Source organism: Camelina sativa, chromosome 18 (genome assembly GCF_000633955.1).
Source record: "Camelina sativa cultivar DH55 chromosome 18, Cs, whole genome shotgun sequence".
In the NCBI taxonomy this organism is placed as follows: domain Eukaryota; kingdom Viridiplantae; phylum Streptophyta; class Magnoliopsida; order Brassicales; family Brassicaceae; genus Camelina; species Camelina sativa.
Genome location: NC_025702.1, coordinates 11,175,266 through 11,195,540, shown reverse-complemented (window position 1 = coordinate 11,195,540; position 20,275 = coordinate 11,175,266). Strand labels below are relative to the sequence as shown.

General features: G+C 41.1%; 1 protein-coding gene across 1 annotated transcript; it reads left to right on the top strand.

The window, feature by feature from the left end:
• LOC104761102 lies at window positions 218-12,161 on the top strand. The gene is made up of 9 exons (XM_010484135.2): window positions 218-317; window positions 527-854; window positions 943-1,101; window positions 1,254-1,334; window positions 1,434-1,526; window positions 1,606-1,749; window positions 11,553-11,660; window positions 11,793-11,844; window positions 11,940-12,161. Exons 2-9 carry the CDS (start codon window positions 555-557, stop codon window positions 11,960-11,962), a joined length of 960 nt encoding a protein of 319 aa, XP_010482437.1. The 5' UTR covers window positions 218-317; window positions 527-554; the 3' UTR covers window positions 11,963-12,161.

Sequence of the window (20,275 nt, the reverse complement as noted above, 5' to 3'; positions counted from 1 at the left end):
AAGATGCATACAGATTTTTTTTTATATTTTTGGGCAAAACAAAGATGCATAAGATTAAACCACCCAATTTAAAACTTTTTGTGTAAAGTACGTTTTACGCTAAACGACGGTGATTTCGAAATAGGGATTCATAACGACGTCGTTTCGAATCTTGCTTTATACTAAACGAAAAGACCAAAAAAATTGACTTCTAGTTCCAGTTCCGGTACACTACAGCGTCTCGTTGTCACCGGAAACACCGCTCAAACAACTCCAATCACAAACGCCGACTAGAAAAAGGCCTCCGGTGAGGTTCTTCCTCCTCGAAACCCTCTCAGGTATGTTGTCTCTTCTTTTGTTTTCTTCTCTTTCGATCGTCCCACTTGTATCTTATTAGTGGTCTTTGTGCGAAAAATGTGATTTTTGAATAGGCTATTAGCTTCAGTGTTCTTCAATAGCGATATATATAATCCTAAAGTTTGGTCTTGTGTCTCTGTAGTTAACTAAAGTTGTGTGCTTTTTTGTTTTTCTTCCATAAATCTCTCAGTGGCTGTAATTAACTACATTGTAAGGGTATGAAGTACTTGGGACTGTTTAAGAAGTCCAGCTATGTCATCAGTTCTCACTTTCCTTGGAATCAATGCTTCTTCTATAATATGCCTACAAAATCCATTATAAAGCCTTCTTCATGTGTGAATGCACTTGGACTATCTAGTGTTCATTGCTACTCATCAAGATCAACGACTGCTAAATCAAAAACGTCAAGCAGCGCTGTTTCGGATAAAGAGAAAGACGCCTTTTTCGTTGTTCGTAAGGGTGACATTGTTGCAATCTATAAGGATTTAAGTGATTGTCAATCTCAAGTTGGATCTTCGGTGAATTCATCTTACCTTTTCAATCTCTTGTGTATGTATATAAATACTTTTTCTTTAGGTGGAATTATAAGAGAAGTTGCTGTGGCAGGTACATGATCTTCCGGTTAGCGTTTATAAGGGATACTCGTTGCTCAAAGACACAGATGAGTATCTTTCTTCTGTTGGAATGAAGAAACCACTCTATTGTTTTAGAGCTTCAGACTTGAAAGAGGATATGTTTGGAGCTCTTGCTCCTGGTCTTTTCCAGGTGAATATTATATTGTGATCTGCATTTGCCTTGATTCGTGATGTTGGATTTTGAACCGAGTGGTTATATTAACTGTCATAGATTGTAGTTTGAAGTTGGATGATTATGAGAGAAAGAATTAAGCTCACTGCATGTGTATTCATTTTTCACAGGATCAACTTCCTTCAGCTTCCATGTCACTTGATCCCTTGGAAAAGCTTGCGAAGCTGAAGTCATCTCGTGATACCTCAGATGTGCGTGTTTTGATATCACTTATACTTCATAGTTTCAATGGACTGGATGCAGAATCTTTTTCTCAAGTTGATATAATTCTGTTTCTCCTAATGTGGTAGGAAACTTGCATTATTGAGTTTGACGGTGCATCAAAAGGAAACCCTGGTCTCTCAGGCGCTGCAGCAGTACTGAAAACTGAAGACGGAAGCTTGGTATCAATTCTTTTAAAACCACGGTTGTTTAATTAGAGAATGCAGTTCTGTATCTTAATATCAATTTTCTCGAGAACAGATTTGTAAAATACGTCAAGGTTTAGGAATTGCCACAAACAATGCAGCAGAATATCATGGATTAATCCTAGGATTGAAGCATGCTATTGAGAAAGGTTACACGAAAATTAAAGTGAAAAGTGACTCCAAGCTAGTCTGTATGCAGGTTTGTCCAGTGAATTTTAGGTGGTTTAAATTAATCATAGATGCTTATATGTAACATCCGCGAACCGAAATAGTGCATCGACCGATGCATGTTCGGTTTCCTCGGTCGAGTTTTTAGTTAAACGCTGCGTTTTGGGTAAAGGAAAAAACCCTTAAGTTCGTGTTTTATCTCATTAGGCGAGTTCAGCCGCTTTTGAGAGAAACTAAAGAGAGAGAGAAGAGTTCTTGGTGTTCTTGAGCGTTCTTGGGAGATTCATGGAGTTGGAAGCTGTTTCTGTAGAGATCTGTAGCTGGGATCGTCCTAGGAGCTTCCTAGGAGCGTTTTCTTCTTGTGTTAGGGTCGGATTTCTTCTGTGGCAAAGGTAAGTGCATGACCATGGCTTATCTAAGCTGGAGATTTCTATGATCTGTATCTTTATGTGTTTGTTAGGCTTGTTAGAATGTTATTTGAGGCGTTTGGAAGCTTTCTTGTGGCTTGGGATCGAGTTTGTGGCTTGTAGGAACGAAAATCCGGCGAGAAGCTTCGGGAAAAACGATGCTCGGCATGTGCGTCGGTCGATGCACATTGTGCGTCGGTCGATGCAGTGCGAGGACGGTGCGGATTGACCTAGGAGCATCGGTCGATGCCATGTGGAGGTGTCGGTCGATGCAATTAGGGCTTCCGCGTAATGTCGAGCATGCGTCGTTCGATGCAATGGGAACATCGGTCAATGCAAGTGAACATTGCATCGGTCGATGCATATCAAGCATCGGTCGATGCAGTCCCCAGTTGGTGTCAGTCGATGCAAGCCTTGTGTAACATCTGCGAACCAGTTTTTGGATTTTTAGAGTGAGTGTCGACCGACACCAGGTGTGTGTCGATCGACACCACTATTTCTGGGTTTGTCGGGTTTGGTTTTAATTCACAATTTTTGGTTTGGTTGGTTTGGTTTAGTTATCTAAACCGAGTATATAAGAGGGGAAGCGACAAGTTAAGGGTTTTAGAAGGTGTTGTCGTCGCCGTTTGCAGAGGAAAAAGAGAGAAAGGAGAGAACTTGTGGTTTTTGAGATTTTGGCTTGTTTTTGGTGGTTTTTGGCGAGAACTGTATCTGTAGAAGGGAGAGCTGTTGTTGGGAACGAAGGAGAAGCTTCCTAAGGTGTTGTTTCAACCGTTTCTCAATCAAATCTTCCTGCAAAAGAGGTGAGTGCTTGACCATGGCTGATCTAAGCCTGAGATCTCTTTTGTTTGGCTGTTCTTTGTCTATTTGTGGTGTTTGCTTGCTTGGGTTTGTTGTTTTTGTGTTTCCCATAGGTTCCTAAGGCATTTGGGTGAGTTTGGGACGGTTTCGAGATGATTTGAAACGGTGAATCGACGCTCGAGTTCGTGCAGTTCGCGTCTGCAGAAGTAGTGTCGATCGACACCAGTGTGGTGTCGGTCGACACCATATTTGATGTGTTGATTGTGTTATTTGTTTAGCTTAACAATGGAATCTCAGTTGCTTGTGTGTATAGCCCAGTAGATGGGAGGATGGGCTCACTGAGTGTTTTAAATAATACTCATGCATCTCAATATGTGTTTGTGGTGCAGGTAAAGACAAAGTGTGATCGTGGAATCAAGGCGATGAGGAGGAGGATGTTCTAGAGGCTTGAATGATTGTGATCTAGCTATTGTTAGGTTGCTAGTGTTGAGTTCATAGAACATTGTAGAATGTTGGAACTTGGTTATTTCATTGTTGATTTTGGATTATTGCATTGTTGGTTATTGGTTTAATGGAATTTTTTTGGTTATCCGCTGTTGTTGATTGTTTCTAGGTTGTTAGTGGGTATGGGACCACTAGTGAATTAGTATTTTTATTAAAAAAAAAAACGGGAAGGGTTGTTTCACCTTGTGTCGGTCGATGCAGAGCGTAGTTTGTTTGTTGATTGTTGTTTGATGGTTAGAGTATCTCTATTGCTTGTGTGTATAGCTCAGTAGATGGGAGGATTGCCTTACTGAGTGTTTATAAAATACTCATGCATTGCAATTTGTGTTTGTGGTGCAGTTAAAGGCAAAGTGTGATCGTGGAATCAAGGCGATGAAAAGGAGGATGTTCTGGGGGCTCGATGGGTTGTTGTCTGGCATTGCTAGGTTGCTAGATTTGGTCATTAGAACATTGTTAGGTTTGATAGTTCTATGTTTTCCCTGTTGTTGGTTATTGGAATTGCTATAAGTGGTTATTGGTTATTATTTATTGGATTTATTGGATATTGGTATTTGTTTTTCCACTGTTGGATGTGATTGTGGTTGGGTGGCTAGTGGATATGGGACAGCTAGTTGTAGTTTATTTATTATTTAAAAAAAAAACTGGTCAGGTCGTTTCAGTTTGGTATCAGAGCCCTTACGGTTCTAGGTTTGGGTTCACTAGGTTTCTGTTGTTGATGTTGGGATTGCATGCTTTGATTGATTATGTGAGTTAGTCAATTGTGTGTGGAATGAAGTCCTAGAAAATCCTCTTCGAGCGTACAATGTGATACCACGGTGCTTAGCCTTTTGTTCATGGTAGTGTAGATGGCTAGAGAGGGTGCTGTTGATGGTCGTGGTCGTGGACGCAGACATGGTCATGGACGCGGACGTGGTCGTGGTAGGGGCAGAGTCCCAATGGTCAGTGAGACTGCAGACCAGAGTGTGACAGCCGAGGGTGTTGGCGAGTCGGATGGTATCCAGGGGGATTCCATGAGTGTGGCCGGAGGGGGCGGTGTTGATGCTCCAGTAGCCGGTGATGTTAGGTTTCCAGGTGTGGGAGTCCCAGTGGGTGGAGTCCCGAGTGTCGACCTTGCGGGTTTGCTGGCACAGTTGATAGCGCGGTTGCCGCCAATGGCAACAGCTCAGGTTCAGGTAGTGCCACCAGTGGTGGCGAAGGAGCAGCAGCCAGTGGCTGCGGATGTATGGGTTCATACTCGTTATGTCAGCATGCTGAGAGAGATGGGCCGTATTGGTACCGAGCGGTTTTCGGGAGGTATTGATCCTACTATTGTGGATGCGTGGAGGACGAGTGTGGAACGTAACTTCCATACTCTGAGATGTCCTGAGGAGTTTTGGGTGGACATTGGGGTCCACCATTTGACTGCTGATGCTCAGTTGTGGTGGAGTGTAATGGCTGCTAGGAGAGTGCAGAGGGAGATATCTTGGGCTGACTTCGTCTTGGAGTTCAACCAAAAGTATTTTCCTAGAGAGGCACTAGATAGGTTGGAGGTGCAGTTCCTTCTGCTAGCTCAGGGGACTCGGCAGTGCGGGAGCTTGACTTGGAGTTCAGTCGACTCTGAGGTATGGGGGTCGGGATATGGAGACTGAGGAGGCTCAAATCAGGAGTTTTTGAGGGCCCTACGTGACGAGTTGAGGGTTCACTGTAGAGGGAGGAGTTATGCTACGCGTGAAGAGCTGGTTGAGACTGCAGCAGGGATCAAGGAGGATATCCGGGCACAATTAGTGGCGGCTAGCCCAGCAGTTCAGCCTAGTAAGGCTCATCATCAGGGAGGTTATAGCAGGGGCGGCAAGCCTGCGCAGGGAACCAAGAGTAGATTGGAGGTTATGTAGAGGCCTAGTGGTGCGAGTTGCTTCGGTTGTGAGAGTAAGGATCACAAGTTGCTAGCTGTCCCAAGAGGAGTGCTCGGACGGCAACAGGTCGTGTATGCTATCATTGCAGGGAGTTAGGGCACATCAGGCCCTTGTGTCCCAAGTTGCAGCGGATAGCAGTGACAGCGTTGCAGCAGGTGCAACCAGGAGGCCAGCAGGTGGCACGGATTGAGCAGGCGCCACAGGTTTACACGACTGCAGAGACTGGTGGAACCAGTGTCGGGGAGATACAGGTATAATTTCTGGTACTTTGTCTTTGTAAATTCTTAGTAAGTTCAGATTTTATGTTGTCTTATGATAAAGTGTTAGGTTCTCAACACATGAATTTGTGTATGGACCTTGTTGGTGGGAGGGTTTAAGTCCCATGTTAGGTTTGATTCTGGAGCTACTCATAGCTTCATTACCCCGAAGTGTGAAGAGAGTACGGGTATCGGGGGAGATCCCAGAGAGCGTGCGGGAGTTTTCAGAGTTGCTGGAGACAAGTTTCTGAGATTCATTTGTCGAGCGAGGGGTATTGATATTTAGATCGCGGGGGAGTCTGGGCCTGCGGATTTGTTTATCAACCCAGTGGAGTTGTATGATGTTATCTTAAGGATGGACTGGTTGCATCAGCATATGGTTCATCTGTATTGTCATCGGGGTAGAGTGGAGTTTAAGCGCTTAGGAGGGAAGTTGGTTTTTCAGGGGATTAGACCGACTTCGGGGAGTCTCGTGATCTCGGCCATTCAGCCTGGGAAGATGATCGAGAAGGGCCGTGAGGCTTATTTGGTTATATCTATGCTAGAGTCAGTGGAAAAGTCTACGGTTAGCGCTATTCAGGCCGTGGAGGAATTTGAGGATGTGTTCTAGTCATTGCAGGGATTACCACCATCTCGCTCTGATCTTTATACGATTGAACTGGAACCAGGGACGACACCGTTATCCAAGGCTCCTTACAAATTGGGTCCAGCAGAAATGGCAGAGCTGAAGAAGCAGTTAGAGGATTTGTTGAACAAGGGATTCATCCGTCCTAGTGTATCACCGTGGGGAGCGCCGATGTTATTTGTTAAGAAGAATGATGGGAGTTTCCGCTTGTGTATTGATTACAGGGGTCTCAACCGGGTCACTCTGAAGAACAAGTACCCTCTTCTGAGGATTGATGAGTTGTTGGATAAGTTGAGAGGTGCTACTTGGTTCTTCAAGATAGATCTGGTGTCGGGTTATCATCAGATCCCGATAGATGAGGTAGATGTGAGGAAGACGGCTTTCAAGACGAGGTATGGCCATTTTGAGTTTGTGGTGATGTCGTTCGGGTTGACTAACGCACCAGCAACGTTTATGAGATTGATGAACAACGTGTTTCAGGAGTTTCAGGACGTGTCTGTCATCATTTTTATCGACGACATCCTGGTTTATTCTAAGAGTCCTGAGGAGCATGCAGTGCATTTGAGACCAGTTTTAGAGAAGCTGCGTGAGCAGAAGTTGTTTGCTAAGCTGAACAAGTGTAGTTTCTGGCAGTGTGAGATGGGTTTCTGGGTCACATTGTGTCTGTAGATGGTGTTTCTGTAGATCCGGAGAAGATTCAAGCTATCAGGGATTGGCCTAGACCGCAGAATGCCACAGAGATTAGGAGTTTTCTTGGGTTGACAGGTTACTACAGGAGGTTCGTGCGGGGTTTGCGAGCAGAGCACATCCTATGACTAAGTTGATAGGGAAGTATGTTCTTTTTGGTTGGTCATAGGAGTGCGAGGAGGGCTTTGCAAGCCTGAAGGAGATGTTGACTACTGCTTCAGTTTTGGCTTTGCCTAAGCAGGGATAACCCTATGTGGTTTATATAGATGCATCAAGGGTTGGTTTGGGGTGTGTGTTGATGCAGCATGGGAAGGTGATTGCCTATGCTTCGCGGCAGTTGCGGAAGCATGAGAACAACTATCCTACTAATGACCTGGAGATGGGTGATGTAGTTTTTGCCCTGAAGATTTGGAGATCTTATCTTTATGGTGCAAAGGTACATGTGTTTACAGATCATAAGAGCCTGAAATATATATTCATTCAGTCTAAGCTAAATTTGAGGCAGAGGCGGTGGATGGAGCTGGTGGCGGATTATGATTTGGAGATAGCCTATCACCTTGGTAAGGCTAACTTGGTTGCTGATGCTTTGAGTCGGAAGCGGTCAGCTTCGGCTCAGGAGCAAGATATGGAGTCTTTGGTAGGAGAGATCAGTGCGTTGAGTCTGTGTGCTGTTTCACAGGAGCCGTTGGGTTTGATGGCAGCTGATAGAGCAGATCTGTTGAGCATAGTGCGGTTGGCTCAGGAGAAGGATTTGGGGCTGGTGAATGCCTCAAAGGATGTTGATTCAGAGTATCAGGTTTCGGCTAATGGTACTATTTTGGTGCATGGGCGGATTTGTGTGCCTAAGGATGAGGAGTTGAGGAAGGAGATCCTGAGGGAGGCTCATGCGAGCATGTTCTCTATTAATCCAGGAGCGACTAAGATGTACCGTGATCTCAAGAGGTACTATCACTGGGTCGGGATGAAGAAGGACGTGGCTAGTTGGGTTGCGAGGTGCGATGTGTGTCAGCTAGTGAAGGCTGAGCATCAGGTACCAGGTGGATTGCTGAAGAGTTTTCCCATTCCGGAGTGGAAGTGGGATATGATTACTATGGACTTCGTGGTAGGTTTCCCAGGGTCCAGAACGTTTGATGCTATATGGGTCATTGTGGACCGGTTGACTTAGTCGGCACATTTTCTGGCCATTAAAAAGACTGATCGAGCAGCGGTGTTGGCTAAGAATTATGTGAAGGAGATTGTCAAATTGCATGGGGTGCCATCGAGCATTGTGTCCAATAGGGATTCTAAGTTCACTTCGGTGTTCTGGAGAGCGTTCAGGCAGAGATGGGCACTAAGTTGCATATGAATACAGCTTATCATCCCGAGACAAATGCACAGTCAGAGAGGACGATCTAGACGTTGTAGGATTTGTTGAGGATGTGTGTGCTCGATTGTTGAGGATGTGTGTACCAGGCGAGTATCGGGATGGCCCCTTATGTGGCTTTATATGGGAGGTCGTGTCGTACACCGTTATGCTGGACTCAGGTGGGGGAGATGAGCATGTACGGGGCAGATTTTGTTCAGGAGACCTCCAAGAAGATTCAGGTTCTAAAGCAGAACATGAAGGAAGCTCAGGATCGACAGAGGAGTTATGCCGATAGGAGGAGGAGAGATCTTGAGTTTCAGGTTGGAGATAGAGTGTACCTCAAGATGGCCATGTTGCGGAGTCCGAACAGGACATTGACTGTGACTAAGTTGAGTCCGAGGTATATGGGTCCGTTCAGAGTGATTGAGCGAGTTGGACCACTGGCATATTGACTGGAGCTACCTGAGGTTATGCGAGCATTTCATAAGTTTTTCCATGTGTCTATGTTGCGGAAGTGTCTCCGTGAGGATGATCAGTTTTTGGCTAAGATTCCTGAGGATCTTCAGCCAAACATGACTTTGGAAGCGAGACCAGTGAGGGTGCTCGAGAGTAGGATCAAGGAACTTCGGAAGAAGAAGATTCCTTTGATGAGAGTCCTATAGGACTGTGATGGTTTTCAGGAGCAGACTTTGGAGCCAGAGGCGAGGATGAAGGCAAGGTTCAAGAAGTGATTCGAGAAGCAGGTCGCGACTTGAACTTGTCTAGCGTGGTCTTAGTTGTAGTATGTGGCTGGAGCGGGAATAAAGTATTCCAGCCCATCTCTCTTGTTTACTTGGTCGCTTAGGGGTGGTTGGTTGTGCGACTATGTAACAAGATGAGGTGGTGTTCGGGGTACGAAGTTTCCGTGAGGCGGTGTTCGAGGGAAAGTTTTCCTGAAATAGAAGTTTCTAAAAAGGAAAGTTTCCAAAAGTGGAAGTCTAAAAACGGAAAGTTTTATGTGAGTTAGAAGTTGTCCATTTTTGGTGATTGTGAGCCTTGGAGAGCTGTTTATCCGTGTGTGGCCTTTGTGGCGGGCTGTTTATCCGTGTGTGGCCTTTGTGGCGGGCTGTTTATCCGTGTGTGGCCTTTGTGGCGGGCTGTTTATCCGTGTGTGGCCTTTGTGGCGGGCTGTTTATCCGTGTGTGGCCTTTGTGGCGGGCTGTTTATCCGTGTGTGGCCTTTGTGGCGGGCTGTTTATCCGTGTGTGGCCTTTGTGGCGGGCTGTTTATCCGTGTGTGGCCTTTGTGGCGGGCTGTTTATCCGTGTGTGGCCTTTGTGGCGGGCTGTTTATCCGTGTGTGGCCTTTGTGGCGGGCTGTTTAGCCATTATGTAGCTTTTGTGGCGGGCTGTTTAGCCAGATGTGTGGCCTTTCTGGCGGGCTGTTTAGCCAGAGTTGTCTGTTGAGGAGGTCCTTCGGGACGAGCGGTCTTTGTGACGGTCCTTCGGGATGAATTGCCTTGGTGGCGGTCCTGTTTAGGACATTTGTTTGGCCTTGGTGGCGGTCCTATTTAGGACATTTGTTTGTCCTTGGTGGCGGTCCTGGTTAGGACATTTGTTTGGCCTTTGTGGCGGCCTGTGGGGTAGTGAGATGATCGTTGGTGGTCATGAGGTATTCCAGTGAGGGGGTATGTGGTTGGTAGGACATCGTGTTGTCTTACGCGAGCCACGAGGAGGAAACCTAGATAGGGGTAGGACTCAGACGTGTTCAGAATTGTTTGCTTGCGACTCTTGGGGGACTTAGGTTCTCCTAGTACCGTCATATTCTAAGACTTTGTGGGTTGGGAGTATGGTTGGTATATCGACTTCGGATGACGATTCGGGGGCGCGCTGTAGGGTGGCAACCCGATGAGGAGCCAATACTTTGGCATGCAGGCTTCAGTCTGTAAGGAGCCAATAAAAACTCAAGGCTTAGGCCTGTGAGTAAGGGAAAATCCAAAAGTTGAGAGCAAATAATGTCTGGAGCGTGAGTCTATCACCTAGAGGTGACCTTTCGTACATCGGTCGGAGGTGTGCGGGCCGTGGAGACGGTTGCACGAGAGTCCTTGACTGATGTAATATCCGTGAACCGAAATCCCGGTTTTCTCGGTCGAGTTTTAAGTTAAACGCTGCGTTTTGGGTAAGGAAAAAACCCTTAAGTTCGTGTTTTGTCTCATTAGGCGAGCTCAGCCGTTTTGGGAGAAACTAAAGGGAGAGAGAAGAGTTCTTCGTGTTCTTGAGCGTTCTTGGGAGATTCTTGGAGTTGGAAGCTGTTTCTGTAGAGATCTGTAGCTGGGATCTTCCTAGGAGCTTTCATTGGAGCGTTTTCTTCTTTTGTTAGGGTCGGATTTCTTCTGTGGCAGAGGTAAGTACATGACCATGGCTTATCTAAGCTGGAGATTTCTCTGATCTGTATGTTTATGTGTTGTTAGGCTTGTTAGAATGTTATTTGAGGCGTTAGGAAGCTTTCTTGTGGCTTGGGATCGAGTTTGTTGCTTGTAGGAACAAAGATCCGTTGAGAAGCTTCGGAGAAAACGATGCTCGGCATGTGCGTTAGTCGATGCAGTGCGAGGACGGCGCGGATTGACTTAGGAGCATCGGTCGATGCCATGTGGAGGTGTCGGTCGATGCAATTAGGGTTTCCGCGTAATGTCGAGCATGCGTCGGTCGATGCAATGGGAGCATCGGTCGATGCAACTGAACCTTGCATCGGTCGATGCATATCAAGCATCGGTCGATGCAGTCCCCAGTTGGTGTCGGTCGATGCAAGCCTTGTGTCGGTCGATGCAGAGCCTGGTTTGTTTGTTGAATGTTGTTTGATGGTTAGAGTATCTCTATTGCTTGTGTATAGTCCAGTAGATGGGAGGATTGCCTTACTGAGTGTTTATAAAATACTCATGCATTGCAATTTGTGTTTGTGGTGCAGGTAAAGGCAAAGTGTGATCGTGGAATCAAGGCGATGAAGAGGAGGATGTTCTAGGGACTCGACTGGTTGTTGTCTGGCATTGGTAGGTTACTAGACTTGGGTTATTAAAACATTGTTAGGATTGTTGGTTCTATGTATTCCCTATTGTTGGTTATTGGAATTGCTATAAGTGGTTATTGGTTATTATTTATTGGATTTATTTGATATTGGTATTTGTTTTTCCGCTGTTGGTTGTGATTGTGGTTGGGTGGCTAGTGGATATGGGACCGCTAGTTGTAGTTTATTTATTATTATTATATATTATTTCTTAAAAAAAAACGGGTCAGGTAGTTTCATTATCTCTCTCACCTTCTTAATGGTTTCTGAGAACAACAGATGAAAGGTCAATGGAAGGTAAACCATGAGGTATTGTCGAAGCTCTACAAGGAAGAAAAACAACTTAGAAGCATATGTGTTTCTTTTGAGATCAGTCATGTTCTACGGGTATGTTTCTATGTGCATTTTGCTTTCTGTAAGTTAATTATATCACATAGTTCTTGTCTTGTGCTTTAGAGAAAGAGTTTTTATTTTTTTATAATGTGAGTTCTACGATTGTGGGTATTTTTTCTTTTATAGAAGTTGAACTTTGATGTGGATGAACAAGCAAATATGGCTACTCGTCTCTTTGGTAAGACAGCCTATAGTCTCCCTTTTCTCTGCATTTGACATTGTGGGATCAAATATTGCAAAACGCTAACTAAGTCTATGATGCATTATTTACAGAAGGAGAAGTTCAAGTAGCTTAAAACCGATGAACGAGTATCGAGAGATTTGGTGTTTTCTTTTTTGGTCCACGCTACATCCAAATCTGAACAGCCTTATCTAACTGTGAGTTGTGTCTCTAAAGAGGACGTTCAGAAGCGATTTCTCTTCATTGAAGGTCTCGGGTTATACCATCAGGGGTTAACTAACTACTATGTAAATCTTTTGCTTTTTCTGTTGGGAAATGTAGGAACATGACCCTTTCGTAGTTTTTCAACTTTAGTAGTTGTTTGCTTTTACATCAACGTAGAAATCTAATGGTTCCAACTTTTTTCTTTCTAAAAAGGATTAAGACGAGAATAAACAAAGAGTATTTACTATTTAGTATTTACAAAGCTGGGGAGAATACATTATCGTAACTTATGAGCATGTCAGATTAATCAATAGTGAATGGTTTAGGAATCCTAAATTCCTGATTCACATAATTCCCATCTGTGAAGATCATTAGTAGCACTTTGTCCTGTGAATTAATAGATTTCAAGACAGTAGAAGATGTTATGTAAAGATTAGTTTTATTTGACTTAGCTCCCTTTGACATGGTATGTTGCCTTTCATGCACTTCTTGAGGGGTGAGTGGAGCTAGAGTATGCCTCTTGTTGTTGTGCGAGAAAGGGTAGTAGTTGCTTCGACCATTGTGTAAAGTCTCCTTATCAAATTGCCATGGCCGTCCTAAAAGAAGGTGTCCAGCTTGCATAGGAACCACATTACACCCAACTTGGTCTGAATATTTGCCTATGGTGAATGGTCTGGTGACTTGCTCGGAGATCCTTAGTTCAACCTCATCATTGAGCCACTTAAGTCGATATGGATGGGGATGCTTTGTCTTTTGGAGACCTAGCTTATCAACCAAATACTTGCTGGCTACATTAGTACATGAACCACCATCAATGATTAAGCTACATACCTTGGAGTTTATGGAGCAGCGAGAGTGGAAGAAATTTTCTCTTTGAATTGTTTTAGGATCAAAAAGAGTGCTAAGAGCCCTTCTTATGACTAGAAGCTCTCCCATCTCTGGATAGTCCACAATATCTTTGTCAGATTCATCACTTTCTTCTTCCTCATCTTGTGATTCATACTTTCCATTGGCTTTAAGGATCATCACTCGCTGGTTTGGGCACTCCCGTGCATAGTGTCCTTTTCCATGACATTTAAAACAAGTAATATCATGAGCTCTTTGGTTAGTAGGCTTACCTTGCTCTGGTTTGGTTACTTTTGATGCCTCATTTCAGCTCTTTTAAATCTCTGGTCCACATCAAGAGATTTTCCCTTGTCTAAAGGTTTTTGAGGTGGTGGTGTCCATGGAGTCTTACTGCGGTTAGTAGAGGCTGTCTTCCTTTTGATGTGTTGTTCAGCTTGGACTGCTAGGTGCAACAACTCTTCAAGATCATGATATGTTTTTCTTTCCACCTTTCTAGCAATCCGATCATGAAGACCATCTAGAAACTGCGCCATCAAGTTCTCCTCAGAATCTTCTACCTCCAATCTGTTTTTAAGAGATTCAAACTCTTCAAAGTATTCCTCAACAGATTTGCTTCCTTGTGAGAGCTTGCGGAACTTCTTTTGTAGCTCTCGGTGGTAATAAGCTGGGACATATCTCTTTCTTAGCTGAAACCTCATATCATCCCAAGTGGTGATTGGTATATGTCTATGCCTCCTTCTCTATCCCACCAAGCTAAGGCATTGTCGGTAAGTTGAGCAGCAGCTAAGGATACCTTTCTCTGTTCAAAAAAGTTGTAGTATCCAAATATATGATCCATACGTCTTTCCCAATCAATGTAAGCTTCAGGATTAACCTTTCCAGCAAATGTCGGCGGATTGAGCTTAAGATCATAGTCTCCTTCTCTTATGTCCTTCATCTCGTCCCTTACCTTGTTGGTAGTGTCTCCTTGGCCTTTGGTGTTGATTAAGATCAGGATGTTCTTCCTTGATATAAGATTGGAATCACTCCAACTTAAGATCACACAAGGATCAAGAGATTCCAAGCTTATCTTGTGGAAGGTGGAATTCACGTGCTGGCTCTGAAGCACTCTCTCGTGAATCAAGGGGTGGTACGATGGATAGATGGGTGATTGACTCGCTCAATCGGTGGGATAATCGACTCGCTCGATCAATGAACGAATGAAGGATGTTGAATCATTCAACAAACTTAATCCGTAGGATTCTGAAGCACTAAGTGAATCACTCACAAAGAACTAAAGAACAAAGCAATACAAAGACTCAAACTTTGTAAAGAAGAAAACGTTTCTATTACTTTTAAAATGATCAAGGGTCATTTACAATGAACGAACTAATGAGCATATATAGGCTCAACAATAGTGTTCTAAAACAAGAAATAAATCGCAACAATTAATGAAAAAAATGATCGTTAGACCATTAAGTGTAGAATCATTCCAAATAAGGCAAGAAGATGTGCCTTGTATCTCATTAACTCTGGGAGGAAGTGGTGACGTCTTGGAAGCTTGTTAGGCACTTGTGGAAACTCGAATATGCACAAAAATAAAATAGGAACTAGTCGTTGTGCATTGATGACAATCGGGTCCGAAAAAGGCAAGTAATAATAGAATTGAATCCGCCTGATCCAATGGCTATTATTGCGTGTGAATATCCTCCAAATATTCTCTAGTGGATGTAAAGGCTCTCTTGGGTCCCATATGTATATTTGAGGCATGTCCAAGTAAAGGCAAATGGAAGTTTCCTTATCTGGCTCCAAGTATATCAACGAACATGATTCAAAGGGTGGTTTGGACTTGGGTCTTCTCATGGGTTGTTCTCCATGGGCTGGGGACTTATGGTGAATCAAATAGGGGTGTGGGCTTCCTCTAAAGCTGGTCCAGGTGTCAAAAGGCCGAAACTCTTCATAGCTTGCAATGATGTCTGATTCATCTGCGAGTAGTTCAAGTCCATCAGCGAGTAGTTCAGCATGTCTGTCAGCAAGTAGTTCAGCAGGTCCAGCGTGTAGTCCAACAAGTACTTCAGCTATGACTTCTTGTGTCATCTTTGAATCATTTGAATGGTACATGATTCCTTGATGACTTGGTGTTGCCTCATTAAAAACCTTTTTAGGTAAACCCAGTGGGAAAAACCCTAGACAAGGGAAAAAGAGTGCAACAGTCATATCCCAACAATAAGGTGATTTGACATGATGATGCTTGATCCCTCTTGAACCATTGGACTTCTTAGAGTTAATTTGATGATGAATAATTAACCCTTCTCTTTGTGCTTGATCATAACTCCATTTGGGAAAAGATTCTCCAAGATGCTCTTCATGGACCGGTTTGGTGTGTAGACCGGTTGGTTCGCCATGCTCCCGGTTTGATTTAGTTCTGATGTCCGCATCATTCCTCAGAGTCAAACTGATCTACATTATCAACCTCATGGTTTCCTCTTGGCAAGTTACGAACTGGTGCTCTTGGTGCAAGTAGGGGCTGTTCAATTCATGTCATGCGATCACCAAGCGTTTGGAGTTGGGCTTGAATAGCTGTAAGCCTCTCAGACATGTTCACCTCTCCTCCTTGTTCTCTCATGGTTCAAAAACGTTTTAGTAAGATAAGGAAAAAGAGATCAAGTGCACAGGAAGTCGAAAGGTCCAAATATGGAAAACTGCCAAAAACTGAGATCTAGGATTTGGGAGGTTTTGGGCAATCAAATAAACAGATCTGAACGAAATTTTTTTAGGATTTTCTTTTTAGAAGATAAACAATCAAAATAGAGCAAAGACACACGAAAATAACAGATCTAAAAAAGTGAAAAATGAACTGAAACAAAACGAACTGAAACAGACACAAACCGAAGCAAACAAAGGGAAACAAAATGAAACAAAAGGGATAGATAAAACCTGATTTTGAGCGTTTAGCTATGATACCAGATGATATAGGAACCCAGATGAGGGAACCCACGTGGATAAATGGAAATAGGCAAATGGTTGATAACACTGTTCTGCCTATTTGTTGGGTGATAGATGGAACGCAGCGAAGAGATGGCGAATAGACAAATGGTTGAAAACATTGTTTTGTTTAATCGGTAGCAATGGAAGATGAAAGGATAGATGGGTGGATTTGCCACACAGATCTATGAAAGGATCTATGATAAGTCAAATCTCAGTCTTCAAGGATTATTCACACACAAGAAGAAGGAGAAAAGGATGGTTGCTTCTATCTCAGAAGAAAACCTAAGAAAACTCTTATTTTATTTCATAAAAACTTGAAAAGGTTACAGTGCTGAGAAGTGACCTTATATAACGATCTAGCAGCGGGGACCTTCTAGGGTCGAAATTATTACAAATAAAATGAACTTGCAAAAATAACAGACTCGATTTTAGGACCTAAATAAATAAAAGACTCATAAAGACCCAACGGTCGATTCCTGCAAAACAAGAAAAGAACCATTGTTTATTATTTGAATTCAAACACTTACCTTGAAAATAGCTCTCATGCACGCTCCAGTCCTTCATTGATGGTTTCAGAAATGATGAAAAGTACGGGTTCTTTAATTCCTTGTAAAACCGGCAAAAATGATGCTTTTGGAGTCTTCTCTTTGGAGTCTTCTAGCTCAATGAGAGAAATAAGACTTTCAATGGACTTGTTGAATTGTTCCCTTAAGGTTCTTGCTCCCAACCTTGTCATAGGTTTGTGTATCATTGTTGGCAGAACGGGTTTTTCAAGAAATGTTAGAACGGGTTCTTTAGAAAATGGAAGAACGGGTTCTTCGGGCAATGGCAGAACGGGTTCTTCGGGAAGTTTACTATCGATGTCCTCATCAGTTTCTCTCCATAAACATGAACTCAGGAAAATCCGGCATCTCGAAGGGTAAATTTTCTTCCACTTCTTCAAGAGACATCGCCAAAAGGGCTTTATCCATAGCAGATGACATGAGGTCCCCTAGAAAAAGACAAATTATAACTGAATTTACCGACTGTGAAAAAGACTAAGACTTGGAGAAGCCCACTCAAAAGCCACTAAAAGCTGAGAAGTCAGAACCAACTGAAAGGAAATAGAGCTAAAAGCCTAAAAGTATAAGATCGGCACGAACAAACGTTGAAAGACTTTGAAGATTAAAAAGGTTACTTTTTGAGAAAGGTTTTTCCAGACTAGTTTTATTCTTACCCTAATGAAAGACACTAGTTGAGAAGAAAGGTCTTGAGCCCAAAAAAGAAAAACTGAATTGGATTTTCATTAAGGGAGACTCCTCCAACTAGAGCCATAAATCAAAACTAATGTTCACAATTAAATAAACCAAGTACGTACGTGTTAATGTATCTTGTAATGCATGCACGTCATTATAATTATATATAGGTAAGATAGTTATTGTGTATGTATGATTTTATTATTTTTAATTGTATAAAAATTTGCACACGGTACACCAATCACCTTACTTTACCATATCACTATAATTAATCATATAAAATTTCAAGAACATATATCTATTGTTAAAGGTAAACACTATATCTATATATAGAGAGAGAGATATTGTTATTTAACTTGTAATTTGCTCTATAATTTAGTAGAAGAAATCATTTTCTCGCCGATACCATCGTTGAAGATGACCGCCACGGCGCCGCCTTGTCACATGCTCTCCACCGGCTCCGATCATTTCCGTTACCAAATTGCGTTGCCTGTCCCGGAACCTGTCGTTACCAAATCGCTTCCTGAGGAGATTGTGAAATCTGTTCATCACGACGGTGTGATCCCATCTTAGTCGCTCGAATCTCGTCTCGGGGTTTGTAAAAGAGCTGCGTCAATTTGGCGTGAGGCGTTGCAGAGAGTCACACGTAGATCTCTGGAAGGATTACCGTCGGATGGATTTGATTACAAATCGATATTGAGGCAATGCTGTGAGATGCCTATTGGATATATTCAGATTCCTTTTGTGATCGCTGCACCGTTGTTGCTTGATGGTTATGAGTACTCTGTTCCTATGGCTATGATAGAAGGATGTTTGGTTACTGCAAGGCTAGTATATCTCTGGTGGAGCCAGTAGTAAACTTGTTTGTGTTCTAGTTTAGAAGAACATAGGTTTAAGTTTCTATAAGTTGTTTTGGGGTTTGGTTTGGATTTCGAGTCATGTACTGTACATATTTGCCTTTTCTTCTATGAAATTTAAGATATTTTAACGTCATTTTATAAAAATTTTATTTTTATTTATTGTTATTTGTTATTATTAGAAGGAATTGATACAATTATTATAACTATTTATAAAAATTGACAATAATTTTAACATCAGTTATTTATAAATATTTAACATCAATTTGTGTAAATGACACATTTATTGGAATCACTTAATCCAATTGATCCTAACTTTTATATCACTTATTTGTATTTGATACAGATATTTAACATCATTTCTTATAACCCTAACAAATATTAACATCATTTATATTAATTGATAGAAAACTAACATCACTTTTTGGAATTGATGCATATTAACATCAATTATTAAATGATGCAATTATTTATGTCAACTGATGTAAAATATTTGCATCAACAAAATATAAATCACTTAACTAATTAAATGATTTAAAATTAATTTGCATTAATTATAAGTAATACAAATATATAAAACAAATGATTCAAAACAGTGTTTTTTTGTAGTGATGCATGCATTTTTCTTTTTTGTTTATATGCATCTCATCCCTATATAAGTAATCCCTATATAAGTAAAAGAGAAGTACAAAATTATCGGGTCGGGTCAAAAATTAAAAAAAAAACCCGAAATTAACATTTGGATACTTGCAAATCGGATCATTTGTTGGGTATGGATATTAACCTGAAAAATCAAAAACAATAATTAATTTTAAGGAATTAAGTTTTAGACACATAATGAGCTAATATTTAGGGAAACCGTTTAAACTTATTACCATAAAAATCAAGCTATTAAATTCGAAATTGTATATATAAGGTAAACATATTTAATTTGGTTATATTATTTGAGATATCTATGGAAACGAGATAATCGAAATTTATATTACCAAATCATCATTTATTTCAGATTTTTAGAATTTTCTAAACAAAACTGTGCTTATAAATTCAAATTACTACATATGGTAAAACACTTAGGGGGTGTATTCAAACCATAATTTTGGAGAATTTGATGGGATTTAGGAAATTTAGAATTTTGATAGATTTTAGAGAAGTTGATATGATTTTCTGTAAAAAAATTTCAAATCCCACCTGAAACCGTGAGATTAGATTTCTGTATTTTTAACTAAACAAATCCTCTCAAATCCTCCAGAATCCTAAAAATCATTAAAATCCAAATCCACAAAATTGTTTTGAATAACAGTGGATTTTAAAGTAGATTTTTAAATCATCAGTTCAATTATAGTGAATTTAATAGACTTTTTAAAATCCATGATTAAATTACATAAGATTTGTAAATTTCACACAAATCACTTAAAATGTCAAGTTGAATAATACTTAATATTACACATATATTCTAATTTAATTATTTTCGAAATCAAAACTAAACTAATTATCTATGACCTCTATATATATATTCTTATTAGCAAATTATATATCACACATCTCCACTATTTCTTATGAAAACCATTGTACCTAACATCTCATTATCAAGCCAAACAAATGTGTCATTGTTTATTTTTTGTTATAGGAACATTCATATTTCATGTCGTTTGTTTGTGAGTATACTAATTATGTAATCTGTTTTGCAGCTTATTCTCAAAAACGAAAACATATAATGATTGCCTGTTCAAGAAATTATGCTTTAATTTTATGCCTAATTTTTTTTTGTATGGTTAGTATTCTCGTACTCTTTTTTAACTAAATTTTTAAGTTTAAACTGATAACAAATATTTAAGATGAATCTTTTTTGTCCTTTTATCAATGTATATAATTTTCTCTTGCTAAGATGCATAAGATTCATGATTATGATTATATGTTCTTAGAGATGGATAAAATATTGAATATTTTCTTTGTTTCGCATTTTAACTTTGTGCCACCATTTTATTATTGATTTATTTTTTCCACATCCATTTTATTACTGATCTAAATCAAATATATTTGAATAAAAAATTGGCAAGCATGAATGACAGCTGATATTATATTTTTCCATTCAACATCACATACAAGAGGAGATAATCAATACGTTCCATATGTATAAAAACGCTTGGCAAGCATGAATTCCAACTGATATTATATTTTTCTATAGTTTTTTTTCTTTGACCATCTAAAGTCATGTATTAAACACATTCTTTATTTTTCTACATGTTTTGCCAGAAAAAAAAAGGCACTGTTCCAATCGCAATCACTTATTAATCATAATATTTTGTATTATTTGTATTA